General features: G+C 39.4%; 1 protein-coding gene across 1 annotated transcript; it reads left to right on the top strand.

The window, feature by feature from the left end:
- The first annotated feature begins 3,237 nt into the window (after positions 1–3,237).
- On the top strand, positions 3,238–13,826 carry DopEcR (G-protein coupled receptor DopEcR). The gene is made up of 5 exons (XM_034335764.2): positions 3,238–3,648; positions 11,540–11,934; positions 12,400–12,619; positions 12,740–13,169; positions 13,236–13,826. The coding sequence occupies exons 2-5, from the start codon at positions 11,823–11,825 to the stop codon at positions 13,413–13,415; spliced, it is 942 nt and encodes a 313-aa protein (XP_034191655.1). The 5' UTR covers positions 3,238–3,648; positions 11,540–11,822; the 3' UTR covers positions 13,416–13,826.
- The last annotated feature ends 2,767 nt before the right edge of the window (positions 13,827–16,593 follow it).

Below are 16,593 nucleotides of genomic sequence, written 5' to 3'. Positions count from 1 at the left end.
ATTTTAGACAGGGCGTAATGGTATTTGTGAATGTAGATTCATTTTTGCAGCTTTTAAATTTCAGTGAAGGTGGCTAAAAGATTTTGTTCTTTTTAATTTGACAAATTTAATTTGAATTTTATGAGTTATAAAGTAACGTAAGCAGTGATCAGTCCAATTTGCGAAATCATTGCTTTACGTTTATTTTAATATAATTATATTAATCATGATCTAAACTTACCAAATAATTATACAAAGATATTAAACTAAAGTTAAATGCATCATTTCTAAACGGAACAGTGCAAAATTTAGAAAATAAGAATTAGGTGAAATTGAAAATTAAATTAAAACTGAAACTTTCTCCATGGTCCACCGTCCGAGGGTTAGGCAGACTGCGAGTTTCAAGGGCAAATAGAGAACACAGTTGGGGTCTCTGTTAATCGATCATTCGACGTCGTGGCGACGAAAAGCTCGTTCGTTTGCAAACGAGTTTCGGCGTCGCTTCACCTCGGAATCGAATTAAGTAATTAAATTCCAGGGGTACTGATTGTAATCTTTGTTCGGACAAGTCTTTCCATCCTTGTAACAGCATCGTCGAACGCTCCACACGGATCGTGTACGCGAATTTCCTGTTTTTTAATCAAGAGCGTACGAAAATAGCGCGCGGGAAGACTTAATCAGCCTGTCTAACGTGAGTGGATGAAAGGAGGTTCTATCTGATTTGAATAGAACGCCTCTGGGATGGGGCTTCGGTAAGGTCACCGGCAAGACCTTGCCTATACTGAATTACGCGATCACCAATTTCACGTCATAGATACTCTATATCGGCTAAATAATATTGACTCATCGAAAAAGTAATTCCCTCTTAACACTTTCTTTTATATAACCACCTAGTCCACTTTCGACTGACACGTTTAATACTATTAAGGAAAATATGCAGCAAATATGCAGAAAATATCCTTGTATCATGTATGCAGGGTTAATTTGACCCAGCTGCAAAAATGATCATTTTATTTAGTATAATAGACGCATCATTCAATTCTTTCCTATAATTACAAAAATTTTATTTCTTATTTTTATATCACTCGTATCATTTATCATTTCAATTCCTCAATTAATTGTAATCGATTATAATTAATGTTTAAATATAGAAACCCGTGATTGTATAAATTAAAGGGAATATTATTAAAAAAGAAAATATTCTAAAGGCCTTATCGAAACAATGGACTAGATTTGTCCAATTTGTCTCTGGAGCGTATTTTATTGGTAGAATTCAATATTTCAGTGAATTCACTGGAACAAGCTGACTCGTTGCGAGGGAAAGAACGATACATAATAGGATTCCGCATACGAAACAAGTGTCAATAAGCGAAGAAAAAAATCGATCAAAATATACCAGTTTACCTCGATGGTTCATGACACGATAGAAATAATTGAATCAACGTAATCAACTCGGATATATGTACCTCACGTTTCTCTTATCTCGACCAAGTGCATTTTACAAAGTAGTTCCACTTTATCATCGGCTCTCACTCGCGTGTTTCGAATCAGTTATGTATGTCCTACGATGAACTGAGAACCTCCGTCAAGGTTGATTCAACAGCTCGAATTTTCAATTCGATTTACATAATACGTGTTCAAAAGACTTTTTAGACAATTGGCTAAGTGACAATTGAAGGTTACATTTTGGTGCACTTTTACAGATTCTTTCTTATTAGAAAAAATGATCACTTACTATTAGATAGATTAGAATAATTAAAGTTTCTTTTCTCTATAGATTTTACATTAATATAATACTATTTAGTGATTCCAATTTTAAGTTTGCGAATTTCTTCATTGACGTAATTAGAATTTTTTGGTGGATGGGCCAGGTTCCTTATGAAATTTTGTAATTCTGAAATTCCGATAATTATGAAATTTAATTTCAGAAGTTGTGGGATTTAGAAATTTTGAATCTTAAAATTTTCTTATGGTTGAATTTCTTATGGTTCTGACACGAACTCGAAAATACAATTTTTATATAAATCTAATTAATATTACTTTATTTCTCTAGCGACACTATTTATGTGACTTACGGAGAGGTATGCGCGAATCACTGGGCTGGTGCAAATGGGATTACTGCGTTCTGCAGTTGCAGCAGCAGTAAATCCTTCAGAGTTCCGGATAGAGGGGCATTCTCCATACGATCATCATTATGCTACACCGGTCAATGGAGAGTTATTTACGGGTCATGGAGTGTTGCATAATTCCGGGCCAGCTTCGAATGGAAAGGTCACCGTTTCCATGCATATCGCCTTTCAGCGACAGCGGAACAATTAGATGCAGCTAGCAAAGACGGATGATTTCTAGATGTCCTTCGAGCCCTTATATCTTCCAATAATATTAATTAAGATTCCACAATTAAAATTTTGTTCTTAATAAATCGGTATCAAGATCGATGATACATGTTACGTAATTAGTATCGCTATTTGCTGGTAATACATGGAAAAAATTCTCAGACAGATAATCGAATGCAAACGAAGCGTCCCGTGAAATTAGCATAATGGGATTTTAATCTGCGGACGTTGCGACCGCGATAGATGACACTTTATAGACGCATAAAAAGCGCGAAAAATAATGAATCACCTGGGATCTAAACGAACAGCCAGCCAATTGAAAGTATAAATCTCTACAACGAGACACAACGGGATTTCATATCTCATCCCTCCAAAAATTAATGACCCGATAGCAAATTCCCAAATGAATGATACAGAAAGCATCCAAACGATCGATCAATTTCCAATGCCATTCGAGTCGTTGTCGTAATCAATCTTGCCCCATCCAAAATATCTCGAGTCACCCCGAAAATATTCAACGTTTATCGGGAGCCGAAACCACCCTCAACATCGTTTCCAAGAATGTAAGAACAAGAATGCGGGCGCAGCTGCGACGCAACGTTGGCTGACGATTGAAAGCGTGATATAGGAAAGCACGTGTCGAGTAGGAAGCAGAGGGTAAGCAAAGAAGAGGAAAGAAAAGAGAATTGGCGCAGGGGTTAGACGGCGAGTGGGCGAATTTGCCGGAAATCGACTGGATTTCGGTGAGAAAAGGATGCGAGGGAGATTCGTGGAGGGCGCCGTAGCGTCGCGCCGCGTCGCGCCGGCAGGCTTCGAGCCAATGCGCTGTGAAAATGCCCGGGTGGGAAAGGGTGGATCGGGGGTGGCGCGCAAGCGTCGTCGCGGTATCGACGCCTCGGCTCCCGGGCCGAGGGAGAGAAGCGGATTCAGGCGGTAGTAGTAAAGCCCAGCTCGGGTCGGCCGAGCGCAAATGTGCGCTCCTACTGCTGACAGTCGCGTCTCGTTCGAGCTGGCCGATAATTTCGTTCGCATAACCAACGTGTCCCTAAAACGTTTAGCGTACGGCCGTCCCCCGGGAACGTAGCGGGGAACTCAGTGAACGTTGTCAACTCAGTCCTTCGTTTACAGTGTGTGACCGTTGCTTTCTATCTCCTTGTCTCTACTTCGCTATCCGTCTGTCTTTCGCCTTCTCTCTCTCTCTCTCTTTCTCTCACTCGGTCCATCGAGATCGAGGGGGTAAAAGTGGCGCGAGCAGAGACAGACCCAGCCGGAGACTGGCGGTGTCCGAGGCACTGGCGGAGCTGGTGCACGAGATCAGCATGAAATCGAGGAGGTACGTGGTCCATCCGAGTGTTTTTCGTTGATTTCACGGCAAAGATGGCAGTGTATAGATCGTGCGTCACTTTCGAACGATGTGTCACGGTGTAGGGATGCTGCGTGGTCCGGATACGCATTCGTTTCATTCATGTGACCGCTTGTCCGTTCCGACTGTTCACCCTGACACTATCTCGCGTGCCTTGCATCGACGCGACGCGATCTAGAGTGTCGGCTCCGTTTTCGTTTCGCGACGTGGCAACGGGTTAGGTTGCCAGCATCGAACCGCGGGAACTCGGAGAAGGTTAAGTCTCGTTTGCATTTAACACCACTTCACCCGCAAGCTTTCTCGGTCTTCGTTTCCATTATATTCCTTGTGAAAAAGAATCCTCGGATAATAGAATCATTCTTTCATCTGTAATCAAACGTCAATGGATATATATCCGTAAGGGAGGTTCAGGGACAATGCGTGCTCTCTTTTGACGTTCTATCTCGCTGTTGCTTTATTTTTTTTTCTCTTCATTTTCGTTTTTTTTCACCGCTTTTCTCGCCATCTCTTTCTTCGTCTGTTTTATTCTTTTCTATCTCTCTCTTAGCCCCCGCTTCCTTCGACTGAACCCTTTCATTCCTCTTTCATAGTGTGGCCCGCGTTCGGCTTCCTTTGACATATGCGCACACACGTACACACACCGATGCACACGCACACAGCGGACGAGCGAGTTAGAACACGGACACAAGCGCACACACACACACGACTGTTCGAAAATTGATGTCACGAGGCGAGGAGAGAGCGGAAAATACATAGATACACGTACATCAACGCCGGATGTACATTGACTCGGGCCTATCTGTATGCTGCCGTCAGCTTATCACGACATGCGCATCATTGGGCAAATATTCGGTTAACTAAACAAGGCAGGCCAACCGATACGTGTGCATGTACCGTGTGCAGTGGTTATATCGCGGTGTGACACGACGCTGGTTACAGCATCGCGATGCAACCGGAGGTTCGCTCGTTCGTGCTTGCTTCTCTCTTGCTTCGACGATAATTGAACAGCTCCAGCAGAAAAAAAGTCACCTATTCGCGTTGGATTCGACATCCAGCCTCCTTTCTTTCTCTTATTTTTCTTCTTTTCTGTTAGACTCTTTTTGTTGTTCGTTCGCTAGCTAAGCCGTGTACAACGCGGATTCGTTCACTGATCATCGTCGAATCAGCGAACAAACGAAACCATCATGGTAACCATGGTACCATGTTATTTAAACTCGAATGGATGCAAACAGATATTCTATAGAGAACGAATCCTTTCACTGTGGACGGCTTTGATAAAAAATCGTGAAGCGATTGCTAAGGTTACGATATTGCAATGATGAGACCGATAATATTCGAATAGCTTTTAACCATTTTTATAAGTTCTATTTATAATTTTTACTTTGGAGATGGTTAAAACGCCAAAATAATGATCGCTGTTACATAAAATTAAGAAGAAAAAAAGATACAAGCACACCTTTACATAGGATCTATTTATACATATTACAATTTTAATATTTAATCTCCTTCGCAGTGAAAGAGTTAAATAACCAGGAAATGCAATAAAGGTGACATTCTGTCGTTCTCGTTAATGGATGAAACATTCGCGTGACTGTGATTACCTTTCGAATCTGATGGAAAATCGTAAACGATTTTTATTAATGTACACCTGGGTGCAATGTAGGATTCTCGGTTTGTTTAAAAAGTATTGACATAATTAGAGATATAAAAAATAAATATTTAAGGCAAAATGTAATATATATAATAATATTTGTATTGCGTGAAATTCAATATCAAAGGCTTGATACCCTTCTAGCAAAACTAAAAGATCTGATTAAATCAAATTAAAAAATTTGATTAAATAGTAATTCTACTTTTAATAAACCTAATCTATTATTTCCACAATATTTCGTTATTTGTATTATTTATAATTTCAATTATCTAATACGAATAACTGTAATTAGGAAAATTACAGAATTTCTAATAACACAAGTAACTAATTGCTATGGAAATTCAAGAGATAAATATGGTAGTTAATGTGTTAATAAATGAAGCCTAAGTTGAACGAGGTTGTACATTCATTTTTAAATGAAGCTGAATAGTTTGAATGGAAATTTCATTGAGAGCACAGTTTATCTTCCTGTATTCTCAGTTCTCTATCCTTTTTTCTGCTTATTTTTTAATTCATTGTCACTGTGACTGGGATTGAAACGAAAACGATCAAATTGCCGCCAGGCAACAAAAGAACGATCCAATTGTCGAATAACGAGCGCGGAGTTTTAATTCGGTGTGCATTTCTTCGTTCTCCCTTTTGTCTCCGCCATCTACCAGTTTTTACCCTCGTTATTTTTCACTTCTTCTGCACTTGGGGAACGATTCGTCCGGTTTTTTTTTTTTGTCGAACGGCAACTCGACTCTTGATTATTTGCACTTGAAATGCGTTCGCCAGTGTAAAGAATATCGATAAGCGGACCCCTTGGTCCGGAACTTTTCTCATTAATTGAAGCACACTGTGTTAAAGCCGCGCGAGACGAAGGGCGTGTAATAACTTTTGCTATATAGAGCAAAATTCAGAAAGCGGGTCGCTAGCCGAGCCGTAACATGATTTAAAGGTTCAATAAAGTAACCCACGCGGATTAATTCATTCTCAGACAATTTCCACCAGAATTATTTGCGGTTTCGTCGAAATCACCGAAGGAATTGAAGGCATTTCGTTTCAATGTTATCAAAGGTTAAACGATCAAGTTGTTAGATAAAATCTGTTTGTGTGAAATAGAAAATTGTGATAGAATATTGTTTGCCTTCTATTTAGTCGTATTATTCAATTTTATTAGGTCAAAATTTTATTAGTTCAAAGTATTAGTAAGATAAACTATACCAATTTTAATATTTTCAATTTTAGTAACAATTCATAGGTAGCGGTATACGAGTATCCGAGAATTAGATTGGATCAGGTCGGATCGGATCGGATCGAGGCGGCTAATGATTGAATCGAGTCAAATCGGGTAATGAATGGGTCGAGACGGCCAGACCCCGGTATTTTGTCCAGCACACTTTGTACGGGTACCCGTGATTTTGGGACTCAAATATCAACTCGGAACTCGAACTTGTTTTATAATGCAGGTAATACGAAATTTTCGAATGACTTGATAGTATAGAATTTACAAGTATGTCGAACACGTAGTAAAAGTATTTCTTTGTAAAAGATACCAGTCGACGTTTGGTCGATATTCTTCTAAATGAAAAACTAGTCCTAATGGCATGTGTAATTTTCCCAAGTTCTCGTTATTCGACCGGTCGTTTTATTACAACCATTCTTAGATCCCACGCAAGCACAAATGATCGAGGAAAATTGTGTGGTATTCGTGAAATACGGTTAACAAAAGTGCATAGAGTACAGTACACTCGTTACTTTGTTACGTGAAATCAATACGAATGTCCAGTGCAACTATTTTAAGTATAGGTTTTTTTATTGAAGTTTACGTTAGATAACACCAGCTGAATAAAAGCATGATGACATGAAAAAGCTATAAATATAATCAACGAGTTAAAAAAATTTTATTGAAAATCGTTTCGGAGTAAACAATTAAAAATTGAATGAAATTTCTTTTCTGTCTTTGATTGCTTGTCAATCATTGCAAATGTCCTAATTTCAAAAATTTTATTTTGATAAATTATTACATAATTATTTAATTAGACGATCTATTTAATGCGAAATTTTCTACGTCAAAGTTTATGGTACTTTTTGGAAGAATGGTAACTTTTAGCTTAACAAGTTCCTCGATGACTGTTACTTGTCCTTTCTTCCGCGCCATTTACATTGAGACTCTCATTAGCCCGGGAAATCTAAAACTGTGGAACTACAAAATTCTTTGTTTCAACCCTTTGTTTTAATTGCGTGCACTGTATTCTAACAGCAAATAAGAAAAGGTAGTATCTCTGTCAAATATCGTTAACAACTGGTGCAAAACTTTTGCAACAGCAAAAAGTACAGTAAATCACAAAAGCAGTTGCCTAAAGGAGTTCGTTAATTGGTGACTTTTTTAAATGAAAAAAAAATATTTTAATTACCTGGAAATTTCTAATATTGTTGAGTACGTTAAATAATACTCTCAAAAATAATTAACTTTGTAAAAATCATGACAAATTTTGTCTTCATTTGAAAATTCGTTTTCTGACCAGTTAGTTATGAAACATTTTCTTGGCTGAGATACAATTTAAAGACTCTTAGTAATAGACCTAAAAAAATCTCGTTCTTTTTCCGTCCGATGAACGCTGAAGTGGAAACGCTATTTCTATTTTTGCACACAAAACTATATTTGCTTGATTGAAGAAACACTACTAACGTCTGTTTACGTGTCCTAAGTTTATGACTCTTGAAATGTTTCAACAGCCTTTTTCCTTAATTGGATGTGTGTACTTTATCATTTGCAAATAAAAAAGATGCTGTAGTAGTTACTGTATTCATATTCTATTAATTTCTGGAGTTAAATGATTTAAAAATAGAGAAAAACGAATTTTATTTCTATTATGTCACATTTTCCTTCCTATGAGAGTTATCCTCAAAATTGATGTAATTAGGCAAGGGATAGAATGGGTTCGGTCCTCCAAAAATGTGGCGTAGACCACTCTATTATACAATGCTGCAGAGGGAAGCAAGGATAATTTCACAATGAAATCACGTGCCATCGAAGACCGGGAACGGTAAGACTGCTTCAAGGCAACAGTAGAAACGGCAGAATAGATCAGACTTTAACGTAATTTCTAAATCCGAACGCTACGAGGTCAGGGCTTCATTAAGCCCTATTCTTTTTATGTAACCGACTTGACCATCGCTTGATGTCGCATGTCGATGCAGACTAACATTTATTTCACTCTGTCAAAAGTTATTCCTTTGATTCCACGCGTTCCGACGGTGTCTTCGAACTTACCGTTCCATAGATCACGAGACTAGGTACGATTAACGAGTTCTAGCTTAGTTGTAGATTACACTACGTTCCCTGGTGGAAGCTAATCTGATAGAAAGCGCGATAACCCAATAGAAGAAACGTTCTCTAAACAGATCTATCTGAACATCAACTTCCGTTGAAGATATACTCCCTTTATACTCTGTTTACGACAACTGTGAACATTACGATAAGTTAGGTTTATAGCGATTTGATTGACTCCATCATGAAATGTTTCACGTTCTATGGAAACTTGCTTGAAATCTTTTAGAGACCATCTTTGCGAATCAAATGTGCTTTATACATGTATTTGTAATTTATGAGACGAAGTTAATCTTTAGTTACCATGGTTTTGATATATAATGTAGCAAGAGAAAATTATTACCATAGAATGTAGAGCAATTATCTTGTTTGTATGTGAATTAGTAATCAAATACTACATCACTTGTTTGCGCATTATTTTTTCTCTACCATGGTACTTAAGGGTTAATGATAGCCGCGTTGTCATCGCGTCGTAATGAATTTAACGATGTTTATCTCTACATTGGGAATCGTGAATATGTTAGAACGGTTTTATATGACACGTAAGCACGCGTGCTTTTCATCGAAACGAAGAGCGTTTGTTACGCTTTGTACACATGGAGAGCGTCGCGACGCGGCTGGTAATTGAGATTTATTTAACACATTTACTACCACGATGGGAATGGATCTGTGTAATAGACATGTTATAATTGCAATTACTTCAAATTAAGCTTTCCACTTACTAATTTGTATAAATAATATAATTTTATCTTTTTCCTTCATTATTCGACAATATTAAATTAAGGATGTTATACATTAGTCAATCCTTGAACAACGGACCATGAAGAGAGACACTCAGTTAACAAACGCATAGAAACATATTTTTAATGATACTCCAAATTACTAATCTACTAAAACTGATAAAGTGCAACCAATTCTCGACGATTATGTATTTATTATTATTTCACATTTAGTAGAAAATTTATTCAACCTAAGAACCTCTCATATTCATAAAATTGAAAAGAAAAAAATCAGGGAACGTTAAAACGAACAACAACAACAACAGGTTGACACGTTTCTCTCTCGTCGATCAACAATGCATCCGCCCGCTCAGTTCCGTCCGTTTGTTTTGCGGTCGAGGTTTTTTCCGGTGAAAAATCCAGCCACCAAACAACCAGTCTCGCCTGGTCCCGAATAAAATACACAAGTTCCACTTTAATTCGGCGATGGTGGACGGCCTACGCGATGCTACATAATGTAACCCTCCATTCAGGATCGACTCGGCTGAATTATGAATGGCGGTCGATAGCTAGAGGGAGGACGCGTGTGCTGGCCATGCGAGTTTTACTTGGCCTGGGGTAAGGCCTACATGCAAAGAATCTGCATGAAAAAGGAAATAGTATTGACGGTGCAGAAAATAAAGACCGTCTCTTAGCTTCAACCTCAAATTTCTTTCAGCTTATGTACACCTATGAAATATGTACAGAGGTTAAACTGTCACAGCTAAGAAGAAATGATAATCGAACACAGCATGAATTTTTCAAGTAAATTATGATAGCCTTGTTATTTATGAATAAATTTCTGCTATTGTCTAATTTATTCAAAACTTTCATATTTTTATTCTCAAACGTAATGAAATAGGTGTCCTTTCTCTGTGTTATGTCCCTTTTGGTCAAATTTAGATAAATTTATATTAGTACTAATTACAATATGCGAATTCGAAACATAACCACCTATACTGCTTGATAACAGTTTAATTTTTGGATATAAAAAAATTCGAAAATTATAAGAGTCATTAATTGTTTTTAAACAAATGTTTGTAAACAATTTTTATACGCTTGTTTCCATGTTTATGGACAGAAGTATGGATGGACTAGTCCGCATCCTTGAACATCATTTAAATATGATGTTAAGAAAGATAGGAAGGTCGATGTTGATATTACACTTGTGTCGATACTGATGTAATATTAAAGGGTGCTTTTTTAACCGTTCAAGTTACTTGTATTGCTAAATTTATAGTGTTTCTTTTCTTTCTTATTGAATAGTGACTTCTTTGATCGAGAAATTATGGATGGATCGTTAAAATATGGATGAAACGTCGGGGGTTGAATAGAGTTTTTCTGGTCGTTGATTAAACTCATCGGTGGTTCTTCTTTTTGTTTTTTATTGAGTGTTCCACACTCGAGATTCTCGATGGAATCGCGTTTCAAACGAGTGGAATATTTATAATCGCTTCCAATCAACGTTACACTTTTTGCGGACTTTAAGTTGGAAAAACTTGATATCCAATATCATAACTTCTCCTCTAGCAAAATCTTTCATTTAAATTATCAGATTCGATAACAGTCGCAGTGATATTTTACTGATAAGAAATTTTACAAAATAAGATTTTCGTGTATTCTGCTTTCTACTACAGAGAAATAACAAAATTTCTGCAAATATAGCAAAAGAAAATATGCAAATGTGCTCTGTACTCTGATAAAGAAAATTAGAACTCCCGAAAGAAAGTAAACGTAAACAAAAAATATATTTGCGAAGTTGTACCAAAAATATAAAAATCTTCTGTTCTGTTTCTCAATCGAATAATTTGAAAAACCCTGTATTTATTACCCCATCAGTGTTAAACGTAATACGATACTCGGGGTAGGTACTTACTTTTCATCGTGGAAAGCAACACAAAGCCATGGCGCCGTGTTCCTTTTGTTCTCGTCACGAATCGAATAGTCACCTCTTCGACGCGCTTCTTCTGCTCGCCATTCATCCGTTCCACGAGGCACTCTCATTCTCTTCGCATCGGTCATTTCACCATTCGCATCGCCCCATTCTCTTTGCCACTTGAACGCCTCGTAATGCACCCTCGTTCCACCACCTATAAATTAAACGAGATGTCAGCGGCTTTGCTTCTCTGCTTGCAGCAACATAGCTGTATCGATCCATCATCGAGATCCTCGAAGTTACGATCTCGTTATCGAAGGTACGTTCGCGTAAACATCTCCGGAAGAAAGTTTGACGTTGCTAGTGGAGGATTGACAGCCTCCGGCAGGACAGGTAATCGAGGAGAAGAAGAAGGAAGGGGTGGACCGGGTGCGAGCTACCAGCAGGGCCTAGCAGCTGGCTGTCAGAAGGTGTTTCACGAGGGGTGACGGGTAACTGCACCTAAGGGCGGGTGGGGGGGATGCAGCTCGAAAGGGTGGCGGCATGGAGGAGCCCTCGCTGGAGGCTCTCATGCAGGCGGGCCTCATCTTCGTGGTCGGTGTCGCCATCATCCTCTCGAATCTCCTCATCATCGCCACCTATCTCAATTTCCGTGGTGAGTATATTAACGACCATATCAACGCGATGTATCAATTTCACAATTATTTCAATTTAAGACGAATGTATTGAACTGAGCTTTGTTATGTACTGATATATGAACAAAGTTTGCAAATATTTTTAAATATCATAAAAAGTGAAAAATAACAAATAGGATATTTTAACGCTAGAAATTAAATTGAAAATAATGTAAAAAATTAAATAGATACTCGCAAATAGATCTCATAAAAATTTCTAATTAAAAGTAAGAAACTTGAAGCCAGTTATTTTGACTGGTTTGGTAGTTCTAGTGTTAATTAAAGAGGATAGATTTGTAACCAGTTCCTGTTCATTTCGATGTCATAAATCCATTTTAATTTCCTGTCCCAGTAACTTTGCAAGAGGACTAGAAGAGTAATATTCAATGAAATACAGCGGTTAAGTAGCCTCGATGTAAATACAAATTACTGTCTGCACCGCGTAGGTCCCTCCGAGGTGATAAACTACTATTTGCTGTCTCTCGCGTCGGCGGACCTTCTTTGTGGTCTGCTGGTGGTTCCACTGTCGGTGTATCCGGCTTTAGTACGAAGATGGGTCTATGGGGACATCGTGTGTCGTCTCGTTGGCTACTTGGAGGTTACCCTTTGGGCGGTATCTGTTTACACCTTCATGTGGATCTCTGTGGATCGCTATTTGGCCATCAGGTATATTTAAAATTACGATTAGATTTATTTACTTAACAATCACGTTTTCTTATTTCTTCGTACGATTAATTTGAAAATTAATTTAAAAAATGCAATTTGCATTGCTTTTTTATTCAACAGAAAACCATTGCGATACGAGACCGTGCAAACGAAAACCCGATGCCAATGTTGGATGGTGTTTACGTGGATCAGCGTGGCGATGATGTGCTGCCCACCATTGCTAGGTTTCCAAAAGCCGATCTTCGATCGCGAGGCGTTCATCTGCATGCTCGATTGGGGCAACATGGCCGCGTACACCATCACGCTGTCGATCCTCGTGCTAGGCCCATCGGTCATCACAATCATCTACACCTACAGCTACATCTTCACGATGATGAGACGGCTGCGATCCGGCGTACTGATTCACGACAAGGAGTACGCGACCGCGTTATCGGAGAACTTGAGCAATCCGAGTCACATCATGTCCTTTGTCCTAGTGATGACTTTCTGGATGTCCTGGGCGCCGTATGCCGGTCTACGGATATACGCTGTCGTTAACGGACCACCTCAGGTAATTCCGATATTTCCAAAAGCTCTTTCAACCGGTTATTAACGTAATTATTATTGAAAAGTACAGGTACCGTTTCTGCACTTTGCGGTGGTGTGGTTAGGGATAACGAACAGTTTTTGGAAAGCGGTGGTCCTGGGAACCCTGAGCCCTCAATTTCGTCTGGCAGCCCGCGTCCTATGTCTGACGCTGTGCTGCCGGCACAGACGACTTCCGCCGGAGCTGCTCGGCCTCGACGATGACGATTAAAAAGCCAAAACGCCTACGAGAAGAAGACGGAGACGATTTTCTTTGCGCGCGACCCCTTCTATACGCGCCTCATTCCTAGAGCATCGCTTTTCGTATCCTCGGTACGAGGTCGTTCTCGCATCCGCCGCCACCCTTCCTCTCGGAGTCTTCTTCGAGGACCGGGACCGAGACTGAGATTCTTCGTTCCGAAAGGCGCTACGACGAACACCGGCGAGGAACGGTGAGAATTTTTGAAGGGAAACGAATATATGAAAGAAAACGTAGCGCCACCGTACGAGTTGGCTCAGAAGATTATCCTTTTCCGAAACAAGCGACTTTCTTAGCCGCTTCGAATATCTTACGATTAGTCGCCGTTTTACGCGATGAATAAAGGTGTTTCTTTTTCTGATTTTTTTTTTTTTTTTTTTTTTTTTTCAAAGAGCGACGGGAGACGAATTCCTAGCCGAGCGAGACCGATCGGCCGAGTACAATAAAAGTATTCTCCTAAATCAACGAGCAATCGAACGCCACGATAATAAACCGAAACTTCGAAGACTAAGATTTTTGCGAAGATCATCCTCGATTCTACTTCTAGGCGAGTTCGAGCCTGCGTATTATTTCGCAACCTGTCGCGCGTAATCAACAAAGCTTGGACAAAGCCGGGAGAGGAAAAACGAAGCTTAAAAAAGACATACACATAGATAATGACGTACCTGATCGAGGCACGTCGTCCGCTTCTTTAAACGTATTCGAATCACCTAAACGCGTAAGTGTAAGAGCATTCCTTTTTCTATACGATTTCAATTTAACTATAGTCGATTATTATCTTACACGTGTCTACCGCAGTCTATTATTATCAAACGCGTACGAAATGTGAACGGACGAAATAAGAGAGAATCGAAGCTCAGTCTTGAAGGCGATCGAAGAAAGTAAACGATTCTCGCGATGAAAATAAGGTGAATCGAAAAATCGGAATCATGACAAAGCTCTGTATTTTTCATTTCTTGTTCTTATTCTTCTCCTTTTTTTTGCTTTTTCCTCTTCGTCAAATAATACTGGACGCTCTCGAGGATCTCACTGAAACCATAGGGATGGTTCCTAGGTGGTTCCTCTCTGTCTCCTCAATTTTACGAGAGCGTACACGAAACTAATCGTTGCCTATATAATATCTACGTGGTAAGATCACGCTCAAATAAGTATCGTAGCGAGTCGCGTACGGAAACGAGCGGTTCATTGTACAATAGCTCGATTCGGATACGAACAGAGGGTTTCGTTCTAGCAATCGAACGAGAAGGAAAGCTGACACCTGAGCTTGAAACACAAAAAAACACAAGAGAACACTAGGTCAATTAACGGAGATGCCTCTACGAGATGCGACGCCGTGTCGATCTGCGCGCCCGTAGATCGCCCATGCGAACGATCGCGGATAAGAGGATCCGATCGCGATCGTTCTACGCTTTTTTTAACGCGCTTCCTTCTCTATGCCGACGCGATCGATCACTTCTCCTCTCTCTTTCTCTTTCGCTTCTCTTCAAATAAACAAACTTTTCATTCGAAAGAAATTTGAATTCAGAAACGTGTTTTTCTTATGCTTGAAAGTTAAAAAGTAGCATTTTAAATGTCATAAATGATAATATATAAAAAGAAAAAACAATGATACCAGATTTTATCCCAACTTTTTTTCAGAACGATTCCTTAAACTTTCAACAATATCGAGCAACGATATTGTATCTTAAAAAAGAGCCAACAAAAGCGGTGACTTGTCCAACAAAGAAACGAAATCATAATAAAAGTAACTTCGTGAACGTTTAATCGATGCCGCTGTTATTTCATAAATTTCGATGAAACTCGCGGTGAAAAAAAATTTTATTTAAAATTCGCTCCAACTTCTTATTCAAACGAAGTTCAGTCGACAAGAAACACAGCGGGGAAAAAAGTTGGCGAAAACCGTTTCCCGTGGGAGGAGAGAAAGCAGAGCTATAAATAAAACGCTTGGTACGTTTATAACCAGCCATTCTATAGAGTATAGAGAAACGAACTGTTCGCGTAGCGCAGTTACGAGTACTGCGTACAGATCTGCAGCTTTTATGTAACTCGCTCGGAGTCGGCTTATTTTAATGGTCACGTTTCTATGGCGTGAATATTTGTACAGTTGTTGTACAGCATCGAGCAAAACAGGCTTCCTGAGGGAAAATGGTGATATTTTAATGGTAACGTTTTTGTGGCGTGAATATTTGTACAATTGTTGTACAACATCGAGGAAAAGCGGCTTCCCGAGAGAAAATAGCGATATAGGGGAAGCAAAAATTCCCAAAACCCTAATTTTGACGATATTAATATTAAAAGAGACACCCTGTATATGGGACCTCCTCCTTTACGCCATTTTCCTCGGGACCAGTGGCGGGGACGAATGGGAGGCCTGAAAGGAGAAGTCTACGAAGAGAACTGGGAATCCGGTAACCCGTGGGAGCCTATGAGGAAGGGGACATTGCCATTTTCCCTGAAAAAGCGTACCATGCTCGATGCTGTACACTGTACATAATGTTTCATAATCGCTGCACTGAAAAGCGATATTTACAATATATGTACAATTGTTGTTGTATAATGAATAACGCTTTTAGTTTTCAAGCGATACCTTGATAAAAATTTTATGCCTTCTTAGTTTATTACTCATATTTATAAGGGCGATGGAAAGGAAGGAAAGAGAAAGAGGGAGAAAGAAAAGCATGGGAAAAATTGTTCCCGCTACGCTGGAAAGCGACGCTCACGCGAACGCGTGGGCATATCCTGAGATTTCTTTCTTGGATGGTGAACGTTAAACCCTTTAAAGAGAAATCCATACGCAAAATCGGTGTCTAGAAACTCTCAGCTTCTACTCTATTTTTTACTCTAGACTTCGTGTTTTACTAAACTGTAAGGCTCTTCTGATAAATACAATTCGTAAGTGGTCGAATCCCGCGTGTGCGGGTGGGGGGGGGGGATTACCAATTAGATGCGCGACGCTAATTAATCGTGCCATTTTGATATACCATGGTGTATAAGTTAAAGGTGTCAAGGTGCCCGGAGGTGCTCTGCTGACGCGTCGAACGTTCTCTCGATATTCTCTCAAACGCAATCAGACGAGAATCAAACAATCAATGAGGAATCAATCAAACAATAACTCGAGGAACGATTATCTTTTGAAAGCTGAACGCGTTTG

Source organism: Osmia lignaria, chromosome 10 (genome assembly GCF_051020975.1).
Source record: "Osmia lignaria lignaria isolate PbOS001 chromosome 10, iyOsmLign1, whole genome shotgun sequence".
Taxonomy (NCBI): domain Eukaryota; kingdom Metazoa; phylum Arthropoda; class Insecta; order Hymenoptera; family Megachilidae; genus Osmia; species Osmia lignaria.
The sequence above is the reverse complement of the archived record's forward strand: the minus strand, read 5'-3'. Positions and strand labels throughout refer to the sequence as shown.

Bases quoted from the DNA above. Each gene is read 5' to 3' on its own strand.
- DopEcR (XM_034335764.2), top strand. From the start codon at position 11,823: ATGGAGGAGCCCTCGCTGGAGGCTCTCATGCAGGCGGGCCTCATCTTC. The intron at 12,620-12,739 runs GTATATTTAAAA...TTTATTCAACAG, and splicing joins GATCGCTATTTGGCCATCAG to AAAACCATTGCGATACGAGA. The intron at 13,170-13,235 runs GTAATTCCGATA...TGAAAAGTACAG, and splicing joins TCGTTAACGGACCACCTCAG to GTACCGTTTCTGCACTTTGC.